The sequence below is a fragment of the Lissotriton vulgaris genome, chromosome 3_1, assembly GCF_964263255.1.
Source record: "Lissotriton vulgaris chromosome 3_1, aLisVul1.2, whole genome shotgun sequence".
Taxonomy (NCBI): Eukaryota; Metazoa; Chordata; class Amphibia; order Caudata; family Salamandridae; genus Lissotriton; species Lissotriton vulgaris.
In genome coordinates, this window is record NC_141689.1 from 831753738 (window position 1) to 831774222 (window position 20485).

At 41.6% G+C, this 20485-nt stretch overlaps 2 protein-coding genes across 2 annotated transcripts in view; one reads left to right on the plus strand and one right to left on the minus strand.

The window, feature by feature from the left end:
- Positions 1–4187: 4187 nt before the first annotated feature.
- The window catches only part of S1PR3 (sphingosine-1-phosphate receptor 3), a 41611-nt gene continuing 25313 nt past the window's right edge, over positions 4188–20485 (minus strand). Inside the window, exon 2 of the mRNA XM_086961142.1 lies at positions 4188–7030. Within this exon, the coding sequence (XP_086817268.1) occupies positions 5765–6898 (1134 nt within the window). The 5' untranslated portion in view covers positions 6899–7030 and the 3' untranslated portion in view covers positions 4188–5764. The remainder of the gene's footprint in view (positions 7031–20485) is intronic.
- On the plus strand, positions 17830–19029 carry LOC147727096 (transmembrane protein 52-like). Its single transcript, XM_086963052.1, has one exon. It carries the CDS (start codon positions 17957–17959, stop codon positions 18641–18643), a length of 687 nt encoding a protein of 228 aa, XP_086819178.1. The 5' UTR covers positions 17830–17956; the 3' UTR covers positions 18644–19029.

Sequence of the window (20485 nt, forward strand, 5' to 3'; positions counted from 1 at the left end):
TATTATGCAACAAACATGGTGTTCACAGCCTGTGCCAATGGGCTATTTATGAGGTTCCATTCTAGCATGTGACCTTTGCCATGCAGTAGTTCTCAAACAATTTGGTTATAGTGAAGTTCTTGGAAAGTACTCAATACCTCGTCAGCGGATCCATCCATTATCTGTGCAAACCATAGATTAAAGGTTCTTATAATGAAAATACAGGAGTTATCACAAGAAGGAGGAGGGAATATTTAGCAGTTCAGCGGCAAAAGCATCTACAGTTTTCGATGGTCTATACATCAACATATCAGACTCCAAGACTCTTTGAGACTTACTGTAAGCTTTTCTGCTAGCTGCTAGGATCTAGTTCAGCTGTGGCTTACTAAGCTTATCTTCAAAGATCATCTAAGTGCTATTGACAACCATCGCCTTTCCCTTAGTCTGTGCATTCTCATATTATAGCTTTCACCAGTAAATCAGAATATATGTTTTATCTAGTGCTGCCATAGCAACGTAGTAAAAATGTGGACTATTTTTATCTCCATATCTACGTACCGTCCTTGAAGAAGTAAATATTGCTAAATTGCATATATGTTGTGTTCAGTATAGTAAACCTATTCTTACCTATATATTCTTATCCAGGTGATCGTTTGATCATCAACATTTTTGCTATTCTATTATGATAGTACAATATCAAACACTCGACATTCTGATATCATACGACAGCTGTCAATAAGGGCAACCTTGAGGTGTGGTCCCACAGCGTCATCGCACCATGTTTCGACAGTGAACAGTATATCAGTCTTACTTTCCTCAATGAACCTAGGGGCATATTACCAACAACTAGCGATATTTATCGCTAAATGGGCTTAGCGTGTTTTTTTTATCGCCAAGCATCGCCGGATATTATCGCAGAGATAATGTGCTATTAGCAACGTTTATCTCTAAAGCGATAAAATATCCGGCGACAGCGGCGAAATGCGTGAATATCACGGAGAATACAGCGATATTCACGCATTAGCGCCTATAGGGTCTTAGCCATAATATCCACCTCCCATTGGATTTAATGACTAAGAACTGGTCTGAGCAGGTGTTAGCTTTTGGAGATATTCGCGCTTAGCACGTTTAATTCCATCGCTACGCCGGCGTTGATAATAGGCGATAGCGATGTTAGCGACTGTTTTTAGTCGCTAACAGGTATGCCCACTTTGCATGTCATTAGCGATAAATATCGCTAACATGCAAAGCGGACCCCAAACCGCTCGCTATCGCCTACAAGCTGTCGCTAACTGATGTTAGCGACAGATTGCTAATAGGGTGATGAAATTATCGCCGCTTAGTGGCCGAAAATGGCAGCTAAAGCGGTGATAATTTAATTTTGTCCGCCTTGATAATATGCCCCCTAGTTACTTCAACTTCGTGAGCATTGATAAGGTCTATACTTACCAACATATAGAACAAATATTTTGTGGATGGCATTCTAGGAGTATGCTCAGACTCTATACCAAGAGGAGTTTTACTTGACCCAGTTCAGAAGTGATGGCAGTAACCTCGTCTTTTAAGATGGAGGAACAGGGACCTTTAAGCTTAGTAATGAGAGAAGGCTCATATGAATCTTATATGCCAGTAGGTGTAGGTAGAAGATTTACTGACCTGAGAATATCACATCATATAGACATTGATGCAAGGCTTAATCTCCATGCTCCCTCTCACCCTTTTAAGCCCTGTTTTTTAAAGTTTTTATCACACATTATATTTACTCTTGAATTAGCAATACATACTATAACCTGAGAGTGAGACATGTTATCAGCTTTAAGGCTATCCTGATGAGTCTGTGTATTCTCACAGTTTTCTGTTCCCCGTTAATCCCCAGTAATCTTACTGTCGATATTCTGCAGTGAACCGCCTTCATTTCTCTCACAATCAACCGCAGACTCAGCTTCTTGGCAGTGCACAGCAGAGTCTTCAAAGGCAGATACACTCATGTAACATACTTAGGGCCTCATTTATGAGGATGTTTGTCACTTTTACGCCGCGTCACTTTTTGTGACGCACCAGTGGTGTAAAAAATGCGCCTTGTTGCGCCATATTTACAAAGTGACGCATCTAGGTAGATGCGTCACTTTGTAAACCCCAGCGCCACATTATACCTGCGCCAGGTATAATGTATGCAAGGTGGGCGTATTGACACAAGAAAGGGTCATGGAAGTGACGCAGTGAAATCTATGAGATTTCACTGAGCCACTTCTAGGTCTCAAATGCGTCAGCATCTTTCGCCTGCCTCACAGCAGGCGTAAGACTGACACAGGGCCATTCACATGGGGCTTGCCCCGTGTGAAAGGACACATTGCTGGAGTTGCGTCACTTTTGTGACACACTCCAGCAATCTGTCACTTTTGCGTCATAGAGATACGTCAGAAATACTGACGTATCTGTAACTCCTTGCGCAATGATGTGTCATACTGTAAATATGACGCATCATTGGTGTCGCAAGGAGGGCGCAATGAAAAGTGACGCATCGCTGTTTTCACGCAGCGATGCGTCACTTTTCATAAATGAGGCCCTAAGTTCTGAATGAACTCGGTGACAGATAAAGACTGTCTCAAGATACAGGAGCATGCATGCCACCCCTCCCTATTCAGAGCTAGTCTCCCACCTCTCGAATCCTGCATGCAAAGATCCAATTCCTTGGCGAGCTTCAGATAGCAGGGGCTGGTCCTGTGTGAATCGAATTATGTACTGCCAAAAACCTGGTCCAGCAAGCAAGTGCGCAACATGTTTGACACACTTTCTCTGCCTGCCATAGCGATTTCTCTGTGCTCCTGACAGGTATGGGAAACGCTTATATTCGAATTTCTGATATCCGATCCTGCAGTAGCACACTTGCAAGTCCCATATACACCAATAGACCCGATGCAGTTCACAATAGAAGTCTATGGGAGAAATACGTTCTCCTCATTCTTTCTTTTTTTTAAACCTCCCCACTTTTCTATTCCAAAATGTTGGAATGCATGCAAGGTTCACTGAAACTTCAAATCCGTACACACTCAGCTACTGCAAATCTGTAAAATGAGACGAAGCACACAGCCGGCTGACAGTTCCGGATTACCAAATAGGCTCCTGCCTGTGGGCCTCACTCCTTTTAGGGGCTCGCTTCAAAGGATCAAAGTATGAATTGAAAGGATCAAAGTAACATTGATTTGATCTTGAAAGAAAATTACAATCAAGCCTCCTTAGATAATTTAAGGAAGCTTGATTGTAATTTTCTTTTAAGAACAAATCAATATTATTTTGATCTGTTGTCACAGGGCCCCTAAAAGGAGTGTTTTGTTTTATGTAATAAAAATGGTTTACTAAAATTGCTGACTGGTAAAATTAAAAACGTGTGAGATAATTTGCGAGCGGGAAAGGGTCGAAATTTCGACTGTCTAAGGGCCTCCTCTGGGTTTAATCCGGGCACTGTGCAATGGCCTCGGGTACCAGAAGGCTCAAACAGACGCCCATATTAGTAGCCATCTCAGAATGCTCAAACGATGAAAATAGTTTAAAAGGGTTAACAATTCACTCATTCGCGCTACAACCGGGGCAAACCCATACACCTATGACCAGGGCCAAACTGGGAACCAAAACCGGCCCTGGCAAAGTGCTCGGCCAGCCCCTTTCCCCACTCGGGGGTGCGGGGGGAGTGGGGGTTGGAGGTGCCATTGAGCTCTTTGCCAGGGTGGTGTTCGGCCGATTTTGGTACAGGGCCGATTTTGCAGCTTTCCTGCAAAAACGACCCTGTAACAAAAACGGCGCCCAGGGGCCCAAAACCGGCCCCCACCCGTGTGGCGCGCCGGGGGTTTGCCCGGTGCCTGGTATGGCCAGTCTGGGCCTGCCTGTGACTTACTCAATAAAAAACGTTCCCTTCACGGATTACTCTTACTTTTTGACCACATCATAAATCCCCTCTGGCGAAGTTCTCTTATATTTTCAAACGCAGAGTAAGAAGATATACAGTTTTGTGTTATGCGCACAAACGTGTTTCCAAGTGTTTAGGCTAATCTAGGCAGATTTACACACCATTTTGCAGTTCACAAAGTGCGATACCAATTTCCACCCTGTATTGACGTATGGTTAATTGGAAATACTTAACAATGTGGGTTCACAGCATTTGACAAATCTTCGCTCCTGTAATTCAACATGTTAAAACATACACAGCTTCATTTTTTTTCATATTTACCTTTAATGTTGTAAATTAGTTTAGATAGCAGTATATAAATAGAGGCATGCCCCCTTTCGTAACTTAATATAAGTGAAATAGAAGGCCTGAGAGAGCAGTAATAAAGAGGGGAAACCAAAGGTATAATTCTCACTTGTTCTGTTAGAGGCAACATGAACTTCACATGCAGTAGGACACGCCTACATACAGCATCTACATATGTATGCAAGGGCACATCTCAACACTGCAGTAAGGGAGGTTGGGATACCTACCAAACATAGGGGATTGGGAAGATCCTTTATTGTGTTTAAGGGTGAAAGGATATGCCCTTCCTAGAAAATTACACAATCATCATCAAGGTATCCCTCTGTATCAATTATCTGGGTCCCTACCCTCCTGTATCACCTGTTCGGACAGGTGATGCGGAGGGTATAGACCCTTGGCAATTGCTTGACTACAGGACAACCCCCACTGCTCCCAATGGGTAATAATCATCAAATGAGAGGAGAGGGTACAGTTTGGATTGACATGTATAACTCTGTCTGTGCATAGCATACACTGACTTGGAATGCATGCCACATATATTCTTCCACGAATAATATACGTCACCGGGAGTACTAGAAAAATTAACCAGCCCTGATGAAACCCCAGGACCTAAACAAGTCAGTAACGTAGGGCTGAAACATGTTGGTGATTTAAAGGGTCATAGGACCATAATATCTTAAATCCTCTTAATATTTAGTTTTCATATTTCCCATCCACCTCACTAATCATGGGAAGCTAGGGAGTGCATGAGACATTTTTATTTATTGTTCTGCCCCTAGATATTACAATTAAGAGAGCTCCCTGGAACATTATTCGAGCCGATCCTGACTTGTAGGGGCCAGGGTGAATCCAATGATGAAGCATGTCACTATTAGAGTGAGTGAGGGTTATTAATAAAAAATGAGTTATTTTCCTTTTTCCCCACCTCCTTTTGAAGTGGTGTATAGGTGTGGCAGGTAACAACCCCCTTTCTAAAAAGTGTCTCTTCTTACAGAGGGATGCCTTGATGTTGATTGTGCGAGTGAACACAGCCACAGATCTGCCAACAACCTTGTGGAGTGCCTGATTTCCATGAACCTGGCATCATACTGCTCTTTTTCTAGGTGTTTTCATTTGGAATGGCTAGTCTTCATAGAAAGGTTACAGTAATACGTCTGCCTACTGTTTATATGCAAACCACAAGTATCATCTGAACATGTCAGATGTGGACAATTGAGCAATGTATGACCATTAAAGTAAGGATGTAGTTATCTAAACAATGTACGTATGTCAGCAACTGTTCCACTCTGGGACAAACATTATACTATATACTAAAGGCATGCTACAGTGGTACGTGGTACTAGAAAGAGCCTTCCTGAGTTCAGACCTATTTCCACATAAAAATTCAACTAAATAGTTCATGCAATAAATAGAGTTGAATAATTATTATTTCCCATGTTCATTGTCCCTTCAGTTGCAGTTCTTTTATGATAATATGATTGGAAATTTGCCTCAGTTTATATTGAGTCCACACAGCAGCAGACTAGTCCTATACTCTCACATTTTTCCATTGTGACATGAAGGTTCGCTCTTTTCAAAAGTACACGTAGGAACAACTCTGGGCGACAATTCTTCTTTTGACCTTGGAAAATTGCAGCTACTGGATTTACTTCGACTGTGTTCTGGGGTTGGTTCTATCTGCAAAGTTCCACTGACAACAGTCTTCATGAAGCAGCCACACATCAGCCGCAAGAAGGCCCGCCTCATTTCTTTGCTGGCTAGCGTGTAGATGACCGGGTTCATGGCTGAGTTAAGAACGGCGACGACGATGAACCATTTTGCAGAAAACAAAATATCACACTCTCGCACTTTACAGGCGACATCTATGAGCAGAAGTATGAACAAGGGCGACCAGCAGGCAATGAACACCCCCACTACAATCACAACGGTCCGAAGGAGAGCCATGGACCGCTCCGAATTGTTATGATTGGTGACTTTACGGCTGCTGGACTTCACTAGTATGTAAATGCGGGTGTATAGCATCACAATGGCCAACAGGATGACCATGAAAATGCTGATACAAAATGCAACATACTTCTTGGAATACAAAGGGAGGATTGTGGAGCAGTCTGGCAGGTTCCCCATACAGTTCCAGCCAAGGATGGGCAAGGCACCCAATGAAAAGGAGATAAGCCAACAGGTTCCAATCAGAAGGAATACCCTGTACTTCTTGTTTGCATCATAAGGTCTCATTTTAATCATGGTCAAGTGTCTCTCGATGGCTATAGCCAACAGGCTGAAGGTCGAAGCACCAAGGGCAACAAACATGCTGCCTTCCCTTACAAACCAGACTGTCACTGAAATGCTTAAAGTCTTTTTGCCTGACATGAGGATGTTCACCTGGTAAACTATTCCAGCTAACAAGTCACAGAGGGCCAGGTTGCCTATGAAAAAGTACATGCGATTGTGAAATCGGTTATTTTTCCATATGGCTATCAGCACCATTAAGTTCTCTAGCACGATCAGGCTACATATGACCATAAAGGCTATGCTTGAAGCATCCATGTGGCTAGGCTCAGGCCCTCTTTGGGTCAGTTTGCCTGTGTAATTGTAGTGTACTAGGATTAGGGAATCGTGCCTTTCCCTTGGCTGGTCGGCTTGTTTCATTTGAGAAGCGGTCATTAAAGCCATTTTGCACAGTTGAGTGAGCTGATTGCAGTTTTAGTCCTTCAGCAGATGCCCAGGTGTCATTTTTCTCTATCGACTTCCCTCTAAGCTCTCCTCACCGATGTCAGCATGCTTCCATATACCAATACCAAGGGCCTGTGGAAAAGAGAGGGAAAAAGTCAGAAACTGAAGTGACAAGCCATGGGCATCTGATTATTTCACAATATGTGATAAACATTAACAAAACTTTGGGTCACATTTACAAGGGGATTGCACCACCAGATCATCCCTTTTTTGAAGTTCTGGTGGCGCAATGACCCGCACCAAATTTACAAAGTGGCGTTAAGATACTTTTTTGTGGTTTTATCTCAGCTTTGTAAATATGGTACCCTTTTATGCAGGTATCTGTGTGAAAGGTGCGTGCAATGGGCATTGTTGTGGGCGTTGCAACGCAACACCAATTGTTATTTGACACTGCCCTAGATTTACAAGGTGGTGTAAATCTGAAGCAGTGCCAAAAATTAATACCGTGCAATAGCAGGCCTTAGAATGGCACAACAAGGAGAAATACTTGTATTTCTCCTCGTTTTTGCATTTTATATATGTCCTGCATTCTGCAGGACACATAGAAAGAGTAAAATGCCATTAATTCATATTTATGTGCAGGAAGGTGTCCCTTCCTGCACATAAACAATCATTAAATAATGGACATTTGTTACTTCTATATGTGCTGCATTCTGCAGCACACATAGAAGAAACAAATCACCATTATTGATTGCTTATGTGCAGGGAAGAACACCTTCCTGCACATAAACTATCATTCCCTGCAGCGCAGGGTCCCTTGCACTATGGAGCAAGGTTGCCTATATTGGTGCTAGGGTTCTAATATTAGCGCCAGTGCTAGGGAAAACACAGGGGTGCCCCGTATTTTTGTAAAGACGGCGCATCCCTGCATTTTGGAAATGGTGGAGTGTGGCACTGCAAAATGTGCCGCTGCTCCGTGCTCCATCATTTCCTCATACATATGTCCCTTAATGGGTGATAATGAAGATCAATCCCCAAACCTGTGATCACTACAAACACAATTTTCAACAAATGTGAGTGGTACAGCTCAGACAGAAGCTTTGGTCCCGATTATCAAAGAAGTTGTATTCCTTTACACTTTTGAGTTCTTACGACACATAACCACATTGCCAAAAGTTCCACTGATAGGTGTAAGTACCTAAGGGGTTCAGACTGGTAATCACATTCAATCCCGACTTAGGGGCTCATTTACAAGCCTCTTGCGCCACTGGTGCGTCACATTTGATATGGGAATAAATGACGTACTAATGGCGCAAGGGGCTTGTAAATAAGTCCCTTATTATTTGTTTTCCCTAACATGTGTGCGTTCCAGAGTTTCAACCTGTGAAATGTTAGGTAACGAGTAAATGTCACCAATATTTTTTTTCCCTACAACAGTCTGTATAAATAGGAAGACATGTTCCCACTTTCACGCACTTCCTGAACCACTAAACACCGGGGCCTGGATTTACTAATCTTTTGAGCAATGCAATTCAGCAAGGCAACTGCATTGCTTGAAATGGAGAAAGCAGAAATGTGCCATATGTACTGAGATATGGCACACGTCTGGTCTCTCATTGCGCTTGTGCACTTCCGGCAGCCTAGCACCAAAGCAGACACCCTTATGTCATGGTGCAAGGGTGCCAACATTTAGGGCAGGATTGTTTTTGTACAGGAAAGAACACTTGAAAATTCTTCTGCTACTTATCTAGGTGGCACTTACAAATGTGGAAGGTACATTTACCAGGCCGGAATCTCAAAGATTCTTCATTGTCTAAGTCTAAATTACATGTACAAAAAGTATTATATTCCACATGCACCACTGGCAGATGATTCCCTATGTCAGCTTTGTAAGTGTAGGTGTCACTAACGCATACAAAGAACCTGCCACGCCTGCGAATGCTTCAGAGTTGTTAACTGGCACTGCAATTGCCAGAAATACCATGGGAGAGTCAGAGAAATACAATACAAACAAGCTAAGCACCTACAGAATCAATAGGTTGTGGCTGGTCCCATACATTTGCATGGTCTTTCTACATTTATTGAGTCATTTTCAGTCTGGTAGCTTCCCTGTCAGCCAAACGTCTGGTTTCCCCACCCCATTTAGTTTTGGTACAGCTCTGCTGGTTCACAGTTTTCAAGTTGAGAACTGCCTGAAAAGTTTGGTGATCATGACCAGGATAACACAAATGACCCCCACATGCTGGGTGAAAAGTCGTAGCAAGACAGCGCCATTTCTTTTTTGTTTTTCAAGAACAAACTCCGGCTTTATGATTTGCATTGCATCAGCCCCTGCTTGGAAAACTCTACAACCTCAATGTACCAGCCGCTCTATAAGGGAAAAGGTATCCTGTTCATTAGAGGTTAAAACTCTCTAGAGGAATCCAAAATCAATTAGATTTCGTTTTTATCATCAGACTTTAGACCCAAGGTCCCCCTTCCTGCACATAAACAATCTTAAAATGCTGTTTTGTAACTTCTATGTGTGCTACTTAATGCAGCACACACAGGAGTTGCAAAACAGCATTTAAAAAAAAATATTGTTAATGTGCAGGAAAGGGGACCTTCCTGTACATAAACAATCATTGGCCTTTTGCTGTTTTCATGTGTGCTGCACAACGCAGCACACATGAAAACAGCAAAAACAAGGAGAAATTAAACGTTTATCCCCGCTTCGCCAGGTTAAGACCAGGTTTTCCCTGGTCTTAATTCTGGTGCTGTCTCCTATTTACGCCTCCCTTGTAAATAGGAGGCAGCGTCAGAATCAATGGGCGTTGCGCTGGAACGCCCACCCCAACATCCATTGCCTTCCCCTTACAAGGCAGTGTTAAGCCTCGTTAAGTAGCTTAACACTGCCTTGTAAATAAGGCGCAGCCCCTATCGCCACAGGAACGTCGAAAAAAGTGACGTCCCTGTGGCGATTGGGGCTTGTAAATATGCCCCTAGCTGTCCTAAAGCAGCACCAGTAGAATACACCTTCATCTATATGTTTATATGACTTTGATGGAATTGCAGTTTCGGCCCACCCTTTCTTATAATTTATTGTCTCTGTGTCTTCCATACCAAGGTATAATGGATTGTTTAATGTTTTTAGGTCGTGCATACCACTGTATGATTCTCATCGTCTCAACTTTTCCTGTATCGTGCTCATCTCTAAAGGGCTTTGACGCCCAAGGGAATGGTTCTCACTATGCAAAACTGCATACAGTATAATATTTATTGTGTGAAACCGTCCATGAGGGTTAAAATTATGTGATATGTCAGAGTTATTCAAAACTGCATTTCCTCTGAACGAGCCTCATATGTCTTTGAAAGTAGGGGGCCTTAGGAATAGCTCTTCTAGCAGCCTTTCAGACCACATTAGAAATGCAGTAGTATAAAAAGTAAAATATTAAGTCAAAAGTTGATTGAATTAAAAAAAAATTCTGTACCTATATTATAGTATACAGATATCTGTAGAAAGCAAGATGTGTAGACTGGGACTAAATAAGGGGAAATATACATCTTGCCTTATGAAAGTATATATGTGGAACAAGGCACAAGCAACAAAACTTAGCAATTTGTGTGAGTTTTTCCCAACAGACAGTCACAGCGATAGACAAGAGAGCAAGAATATTAAAGCACTCTGCATTCCCATGCAAGGCCCAGTCATGGAGAGCAGGGCATTCAAATAAAACTGAAACATCCCTCGCAGCCTCATTTCTCACAGCAAAAACACAAAACGTGATTTTCTCTAAAAAGGGTGTGATTTCAGGGAATCTAACCCTCTCTAAAATTAGTGTGAATCAAATTTGTACGGACACAGTCAACAAAAGCTCACCCTGAAAGAAACACATGCACAAAGAGGTGTGGCCCGGCGGGGATAATGGTAAATGTTAGCCTTAATGTAAAGTCACAACAGGGAAGGATTAGGTCCCCCATTTTGAAATCATCGGCTAAAAGTTGTTAAGTTTTAGTCAGTGGTTAATTTGCACCAAAAAAAAGTGCCAGGACCCTCGCCAGGAGTCCATGCAGCTTGACGCATCCAGTGCCCCTGTCAGTGGTGCCAATGACAGTACCAACACAACTACTACAAGTGTGACTATTCAGAATCTTTAAGGTCACTCGATGCTATAACAAACTTGGACAAAGGTTTTTTGTCATGTTAATGTCCATTGAATCATTAAACAATTGTTGTTGTGTTCATATATGAATTTGGCATACTACGCTGCCATGTGACAGACTGTTATAAGTGCGGGTGTTGACTATTAGGTGCTGGTACCGAGCACAGGAAACCTCTGGCTCAAATTAAGCACTACTTTTAGCAAGGTTGATGCTACATTAAAAACACACAGGGCACTTACCTTGAGCGTACAACATTACTACGAGCCACAAAGAAGGCACCAGATTCCTACTAATAATTTTAAGAATATATTTCTTGCTAGGGCGGGGTATGAATGCAAATGACAAATGTACTCTTGGTACCGGAGCTTGCATTACCATGTCTCAGCATCAGTAGAGTGAAAAGCTACCCACTGCACGACGCAGCAACATCTTAAATTAGAAACATCTTAAATTAGAAAAAGGGGGCAAGGGATTTTTAACCACTTCTGGCATGTGTTTTTCTGTGGATAAAAACTGATAACAGTATTGGGACCTTTCATAGTACAATAGAGCTCCAATAGCTAATGTTCACAGAATAACTACTGAAATGCAAATAAGTCCCTACAAGTATGATTGTGTGTAGATCCATGGAATGATTAACCTATACATCTGTCATGCATAAAGTTGACACAATGGATGGTATCTAAACAGTAACAATATTCTATCTGGGGTATAATCTTACAGGTGCTCGTATATACTTCGTTCCCATAATACAAATGTGAATGGGGCATGTAAAAACTGGTCTATAACCTAATGAAATTTGTAAGAATTTATTTACGAGAAACATACATTTAGTTTATGACATGCTTACAAATAAAGATGATTTTACTACAAACTAGGGAGCATATTTACAAGCCCCTCTCACCACCACAACATCACTTTTTAAGTAAAACTTTCGAAACCTCGTGTATATACTTTAGTATATACTTATATACTTCTTTGTGGGCTTACTATTTTTCATTGGTTTGTTTCAGTGTCCTTCAAAAATCTGTGCTGGTTAGTTGTCAATCTTTCCTATTTGTCCCTCCTTTTCAAACCGTGGAGTAATGCCCTAATACCTGTACCCTTCCACTTAACTCATTGTAACATATGTTTAGGGTCTACTTTTCCCTTTCTCTAAGAGGCCTTGATCAGAGCCCTGGATGTTTTCTGTCACTCCAGGTCCTTTTTGTAAACAGGGCTGTAAATCATGTTGTTCTATTGTTACATTTGCTGTGCATTCAAAGAGCGCCGTCTAATGTTAGAGGATGTTTTCCGAGAGTGCCTGTTTCCCCCCCCCAGCTAAGCAAAAAACCATGCCCTCAACTATTTGCATTGATTTCCAGTTACGTGCTGCTAAGGCGCAGAGAAAATCCAGGACCGTTACAATTTTAAATGAATATTGCCCCAATTTAAGATGGCGGCTGCACTTGTGCACAATCACATCATTAATGTCAGGCGTCGTGATGAGGCTCTCTTGGTATAACTTTGTTGCACAGAGTGTCCAGTCGAAGTGGGGGGAAAAACGTAGGGGAACTGTGGAAGGAGCATCAGGAGGCGGTAATAACCAGAGGATTGGATCAGTGGGAGGAGTCAGAAGTGAGGCTAAAAAGAGTAAAACATACCGATTTTTAGTATGTTTGGCATCCACACCAATGGATACACGTTTATTTAAGGTTTAATATATTAGTTAATTACATTAAAATACATTTACAACGTGGGATACATTTTCATTCACAGAATGTCCCAAACACGCTCATAAGAGGAACCAGGTGCCTTTCGTCTCCCAGCCATGCCGGTTTCTTTCATCAGCACTTCTCTTCCCTTTTCCTAACCATTTGTGAACATAAAATTTGGGAGTAAATTCTGTGACAGGAGGGCCTACATGTTGGGTAGCACTGTTGAGTACATCATTCAGTGCCCCTCGGTCAATGCAAAATTGTAGACCTACATTTTTTATGTGCTTCACGCAACATGTAATGAAGCCAGCATTAGATGCCTTCTGGTTTCCTGTTATTGTATCTAGAAATAGCAATCAAAAATGAATATATACACCTAAACAACCCAGACCTGTTGGTTTTGCAGATGCTTTTAGCATTATCAGATGAATGAGAAACAATTAATATATATCAGTAGTTTGTGTAATTGCTACTCAAGCTAGTTAGCATGAGAATTGCAAATGCATCAATTCTGAAATTATGAGACTCAAACAGTGGTAGAGTCAGAAATAGGTAGTGTTCTTCGGATTATCTCAATAAATTATTTTCTCCCCTTGAGACTACTATCCTCTGCAATCACTATTAGACACCTTCATCCTTTGTCTCTCCAAAAGCACTGTAGGTCTAGAAATACTACCCAACAGAGACTGCATGAGGAAGGTCAAACATGAATGGCAAAATATCCTAATTTGCAAATCTTTTCCACATAATTATGGCTCTGCCATATTTTCCTCATAATATATCATCGGCCGCATAATATGATGGTTTTAACAAAAAAATTGTATGTAGCTCAAGTGGATCAAAACACGTGACTTGTGTTGCTGTGAAGTAGAAAGTCCTTTACAAAGGTTGACTGGTCACCATTCTCACTGCTGCACTTGTATGTTAAACTGGCAAAAGCTTTGCAGAGACTGTAGGATGTGTGAAAAAGTCAAAATAATAAAGTATCAGAAAATGTACCTCACATTAGGCTGCAGCCTTTCTTTGTTGCATAATTTAGCCAACACTGCAGCATCATTGTGTCCTCCATTGCTGCATAATTGCAATGGCCCCAAAGCAGACAGCACATGTTAAAAGTGCTTCTGCTTGTACATGAAGCAGAGATGCCTGCACGTTCTTGAGACCCGCAATCCTAAAAGAAGTGCAAATTACACAGACCTTTCGCAGGCAACTCTCATAAAGTAAGGAATACCTCTCTTTTGTGTGCATCAAATTTCTTCTTAAACAAACTAGTTTAGGAACCCCTTTCTGTAGCTGCATAACATCCTTTCTGTCAGGCAGCAAAGGAGCCTCTGATAATTAGATCTATAAAGCTGGTTTTACAGGAGCTCACGATTTGCAGGTGACTCTAATAGTTTAATTCTGCTTTTGTCAGTTACTCCTATAATCAGGGGCCCATCCGGTTTTACCACTGTGCACTTGCTTAACGTCTCGCTGACATCTGCATGTACTGCAGTGTACACTTAACCATTGTTGTAAATGCTAATTTACATCACTGACACCTTTCCAGTCAGTGCTTTGTGTACTTTTCTATGAAAAAGAGGAACCCACACTTCAATAAGTTTCACACCATTTGAATTTGGGATGAAAGAAGATAAACAAAGCTTAATATGTTTATCTGGGCGATTAGTTGCGCCGTTTTATTTATCAATTTTATCAAAAAATAGAAGTCACTTCAGTCCAGAGAAATCACAATGTCTTGAACGTACTCACCATAAGCGTACGACAAGAAACTTAAATCAAAAAGTGCATCGTAACACAACAATTTAACGCAACATACAAAACAGATTGTAGAGACATACAACTAATGAACAATATAATGTACAAAGAACATGTGATATTGTTTCACAAAGGAAGGGGGGGAAAAATTATAACCATATATTTTTTCATGACATTATTGAAAAATTGTTAAATTTGGTCAAATTGAAGTGTGGGTTCCTCTTTTTCATAAAGCATTTGGGCCCTTACCCCACTTCTGTCCGCATGGGCCAAACTCCTTTTGTTGTAAAAAATTGTGTACTTTTCTAGGCACACATTTTGTGCAGCAATTCAGGATTAATCTTAATGTCATATCCAGTCATTTAAACCCTGCACCCAGCAACAAGGCCTAAAAGACACTGGGGCTGAGGTGGCAACACCTGACCTCTTGGGAGGCCGCTTCTATTACCTCCTGCCAGCCCACCGGTAGACAGTCAAAATATCGAGTCGGAAATATCGACCTACCATAATATCGAGTCTGAAATATCGAAGGAGCATAATATCGAAGGCAAGAATATCGTAGGACAGAATATCGACCCAAGGTAAGTAATATCGAAATACTTAATATCGATGTAAGTAATATCGAAGTTAGTAATATCGATAGCATATATATCGATGTTAATAATTTCGATGACACTAATATTGATATTTGTATTATTTTATAGTTTTTTATTATGTATGTGTTATATGTTTAATTTAAGTATTTATAATAATTACTATTATATGTGTATACATTTTCTATAATAATATAGAAATTTATAAGGAAATTTGATGTTTTAGTACCGGAGCGGGTTGTGGGTTTATAGGGGAATAGGGTGGGAAGTAATTTAATTATGGTAAGTTGATTAATAATTAGTAGGATTAATTAATTAATTATAATTATTTGCTCATTAATATTGATTAATTGGGAAATAATTAATTGATTAATTGATATATATTTTCTGTAGCGGGATGTGGGTTTATAGGGGAATAGGGTGGGGAGTAATTTAATAATAATTATTTAATTAATATATGTTTTTAAATATTTATAACTAATTAATTGGCAAATAATTAATATTAATTAGTTAATTAATTAATATAATTTGGTACATATTTTAAATTAGTAATTAATTGGTAATTAAATAATATTAGTTAGTTAATTACATTATTAGAGTAATTTATTTATATATATAATTTTTAGTTACTGTTAATTAATTAATTGGGGAAAAATGATATTAATTATTAAATTATATTAATTACAGCTTATGTGCTAATATATTTACTTTATTGTTATTGTTAATTAATTATTAATTGCTAATTAAATAATATTATTTAACTTTGGGTTAAGGAGTATTTTTAGGGTTCAGGGTCATTTTTGGGTTTTTGGGTAAAGGGGTATTTTGAGTGTTTAGGGGCAGTTTTCAGTTTTTGGGTAAAGGGGTATTTTTAGGGTTCAAGGTCAGTTTTCAGTTTTTGGGTAAAGGGGTATTTTTAGGGTTCAGGGTCAGTTTTCAGTTTTTGGGTAAAGGGGTATTTTTAGGGTTCAGGGTCAGTTTTCAGTTCATGGGTAAAGGGGTATTTTTAGGGTTCAGGGTCAGTTTTCAGTTCATGGGTAAAGGGGTATTTTTAGGGTTCAGGGTCAGTTTTCAGTTCATGGGGAAAGGGGTATTTTTAGTGTTCAGGGTCAGTTTTCAGTTCATGGGTAAAGGGGTATTTTTAGGGTTCAGGGTCAGTTTTCAGTTTTTGGGTAAAGGGGTATTTTTAGGGTTCAGGGTCAGTTTTCAGTTCATGGGTAAAGGGGTATTTTTAGGGTTCAGGGTCAGTTTTCAGTTCATGGGTAAAGGGGTATTTTTAGGGTTCAGGGTCAGTTTTCAGTTCATGGGGAAAGGGGTATTTTTAGGGTTCATGGTCAGTTTTCAGTTCTTGGGTAAAGGGGTATTTTTAGGGTTCAGGGTCAGTTTTCAGTTCATGGGTAAAGGGGTATTTTTAGTGTTCAGGGTCAGTTTTCAGTTCATGGGTAAAGGGGTATTTTTAGGGTTCAGGGTCAGTTTTCAGTTTTTGGGTAAAGGGGTATTTTTAGGGTTCAGGGTTAGTTTTCAGTTCATGGGTAAAGGGGTATTTTTAGGGTTCAGGGTCAGTTTTCAGTTCATGGGTAAAGGGGTATTTTTAGGGTTCAGGGTCAGTTTTCAGTTCATGGGGAAAGGGGTATTTTTAGGGTTCATGGTCAGTTTTCAGTTCTTGGGTGAAGGGGTATTTTTAGGGTTCAGGGTCAGTTTTCAGTTTTTGGGTAAAGGGGTATTTTTAGGGTTCAGGGTCAGTTTTCAGTTTTTGGGTAAAGGGGTATTTTTAGGGTTCAGGGTCAGTTTTCAGTTTTTGGGTAAAGGGGTATTTTTAGGGTTCAGGGTCAGTTTTCAGTTCGTGGGTAAAGGGGTTGTTTTTGGGTTCAGGGTCAGTTTTCTCGACTGTTGCACTCTCTGGAGTGGGAATAGTAATTTTATCCCTATGCTATCAAACGCTTTATATAATTAATTGTTAAAATATCACATGTTTATTTTATTTTTTATATTACTTACATTTTATGTATGTTGTTGTTTTATGTTTGTACATGTATTAGTAAATTAGAATATATTTCATTAATTTAGAAATTAGTAAATTAATCATTAATACTTATTGTTCAGTACATATATATTATATCTTTACTGTATATATTTAATTAATGTATTATTAATATATATGTTTTATTTATTAATTTTAAATTTTATTAGATACTTTTAAATATGTATATTTTATTTATTAGTGTTATATACTTACTTTTACATTTATATATATTAAAAAAAATCGATATTTTTAACATCGATATTTTTTACAACGATATTATTTTTTCGATATTTTTGTACTTACCATGTTGTAGATAGGATGTCGATATTTTTGCCCTCGATATTGTTGACTCGATATTCTTGTAGGTCGATATTTTTGTAGTCGAAATTCTGTCATAGATCCCAGCCCACCATATACTGGAGTGAGAATGCACAATGGCCATTAAATCACCTCTCCTTTCAGCCTTCCCAGGTAGGCCCATGCCTATTCACACCCTCCCCACTGCCCCCATAACCTGAAGGTGATGACCCGGCAGGGGCTGACACTGCTTCTGGCCAGGCAGGCCCCACGAGGCAGGGGGCCCAGACCAGAATGCTCGAAAGGCCAGAGCAACACCAAGCTCCCAGCCTCAAAATACAGAGGGTCAGGAGAGAGCCCGGGATGCTGGTGCCTCATTACACTGGCCTGGTGAAGGGGCGTACCCACAGAGCTGTCCTGGTGCGAGGCGTGGCCTCCGTCCGTCTGCAGTCCCTTAAAGACCTGTCTGCTGAGCTGTGCTGGTTGTTCGTTTGCGCCTGTCGTTGTCTTCGTGTCCACCGGGACTGTCCATCCTCTGCCCGCAGACATGGAGTCACTTATCCGCTGGACCTCGCGGACCCTGTTGCTGTGCTGCGGCCTGCTGATTTCCCCAGGCTTAGCAGAAGAGGACTGTCGAAAGTCGGCCCAGTGCCCTAAAGAAGGTACTCATTGGACGAGCCTGTGGTATGTGTGGTTGATCCTGCTTACAATATTTTTGTTACTTCTCTGTGGCATAGCGGTCAGCTGCGTCAAGTTCTGCTGCAGGAGAGCAAAGCGGCCCACACAAGCCCAACCACAGCACCCCTGCGAAGTGACTGTCATTGCTGTGGATAACGACAGCACTGTGCACAGCACCATCCACAGCACTGTGACATCTTACAGCTCGGTGCAGTACCCACACTTGTTCGCATTCGCAGAGATGGACCGCAGCGCCTTGTCTCCCCCCGCCTACAGTCTCTATGCGATGGAGATGCCGCCCGCCTACGAGGAGGCCATAAAGATGTCCGCCCCTGCCACCGACGCCCCGTCGACCATGCCAGCCGTTCAGAAGCTTGAGGACATCCCGGAGCACGCTGCTCCCGAGGTGGACGTGGAGGAGGAGCAACAGCTGCCTGGGGACGAGGAGGTCCCGCCCTCCTACGAGGAGCCGGAGTCCGTGAATGCGGAGGACAGCCCCGTGTCCGTGAATGTGGAGGGCAGCCCCTCGTCCTCCCCTCCTCGTGCCAGAGACTGAGACTGCTGCGCCACAAACGTGTTTGGCGCGCGTGCTGTTGCCCTGGAAAGATGACCCTCCTTGTGGCCGTGCTGGCGTCGAAAGTGGAGGACACGCGCCGCGGGTTACCATGGCGGCGAAGGAAAAAAAATGCGGCAACACCTGGTTACTTACCTCACGACTGAGGGGGCGGGGTGACCTGTAAACGGCTCACCGAGTGATCCACCAGACCTCGCTTCCATCTGCTCTCATCGCGTGCACACAACACCAAAGCTAACGCAAGATCATTTCACGTTCAAAGACTTGAGCTGACCTGGAGTGAGCAGTCTGTGCTAAGTGGTTGCGCCTGTCCATCCTGAGCTGGTGCACGCACGAGGGACTACTCTTGGACAGGTGGCCACGCATGGACTTATCTGGCCCTGTGTCCAATAGGCATGTACACCAGGGTACACCTGTGGCTGTTACAAACACGCATACAAGGTCCTCCCATCTGGGAATCAGGAATTTCTGTGACACCACTGGGGCTTCTGGAGGAGGGGCCGGATTCTGAGTGACCTCCAGATCCCCTACACCGTCCAGGCAAGTGGAGGGTAGAGTCGGGCAAACAGATCTGTCCTGGAAGGATCCTCTTTTTGGTGGAGAAATAGGCCACTTGTACATCAGAGTTGCTGATAAAGTGCCAGCTGCTGTGAAGCTCACGTTTGTGATGTACAATCTGTTGCACATGCCACAGACAGCTGTTAATTGGGAAGTGGTAAGGCCGAATTTGAAAGGACCACCTAGGTGTAGAAAGCTCTTGTGGTTAATGGAGTCTCGGATCTCAAGACTTTGGTTCTACTGCTGTAATCCAAAGAGGCTGCTGCCAGTACACTCTTATCATTGTGAATATCATTCCACCACCAACAAGCTGGGAGAGAGGAACTCTTCTTGCGGGAAGGTTTTGGTTCTGGTTCCACTTTCCGGAACTGGAGACTATGCTAGAGGAAGCAAGGGCCTATTTATGTGGATAAGTGGGGGTGATTTTCTGGGGGAGGGGAAAACCGGGTCCCTTGGCCGGTGCAAGGGGAGTTCAAGAGTCTGGCAGAAAAGAGGCAACAGGTGACCATGTGTTCTGGGAGCTGAGGTCACTGCCCCAAAGACCCCTTTTCTCAGTGCAATAAAAAAAATAAAAAAAAGATTTATTATGAGGCTTTTTAGTCTCTCCTTGGTACCGTCTTGTCTCCTTTTGTTACTGTCCATAAGGATTGGACCTTTTACTGGTGTTGTTACATGCTCTGCTTTATAAGTTGCTGAGCACTATTTTCCTTAATGCTCTTCCCCTATTCCACCCACGACATCGCAGCAAGCCACACGCTTACTACTGTATTTATGTAAATTACTATGCGGTCTGCTTTAACAATAGCGGGCACACTTTTTCACTTATTTAATTTACCGCATGGTCCGCTTTCAGTGTAGCCGCCACGCTTATTTAAATATTAATTTTACAGGTGGCTTCTTTCACATTAGCGGCTGCGCTCATTAATTTTATTAATTAATTAATTGTGTGGACTACTTTCACTTCAGAGGTCGCGCAGAACATTTCTTAATTATTTAATTTTTACTTTGAGTAAAAGCACACCATATGCGCTTTCACTATAATATTGTCCGCACCCCTTTGTTTGGACGCTACTCACTGTAACCTGAATACCGTGAGCAGGTCTAAATAAATGGGCGCGGCCAACATTAAAGTGCTCTCGAATTTGCAAGAGTTTGAGCGATTGGCATTAAAAATAACAATGCCTTTTAAATATGTGTGTGGTTTAAAACACATAAATAAAAGGTATTGTCATTTACAATGCCAATCGCTTAAAAGCTTGAAAAAGC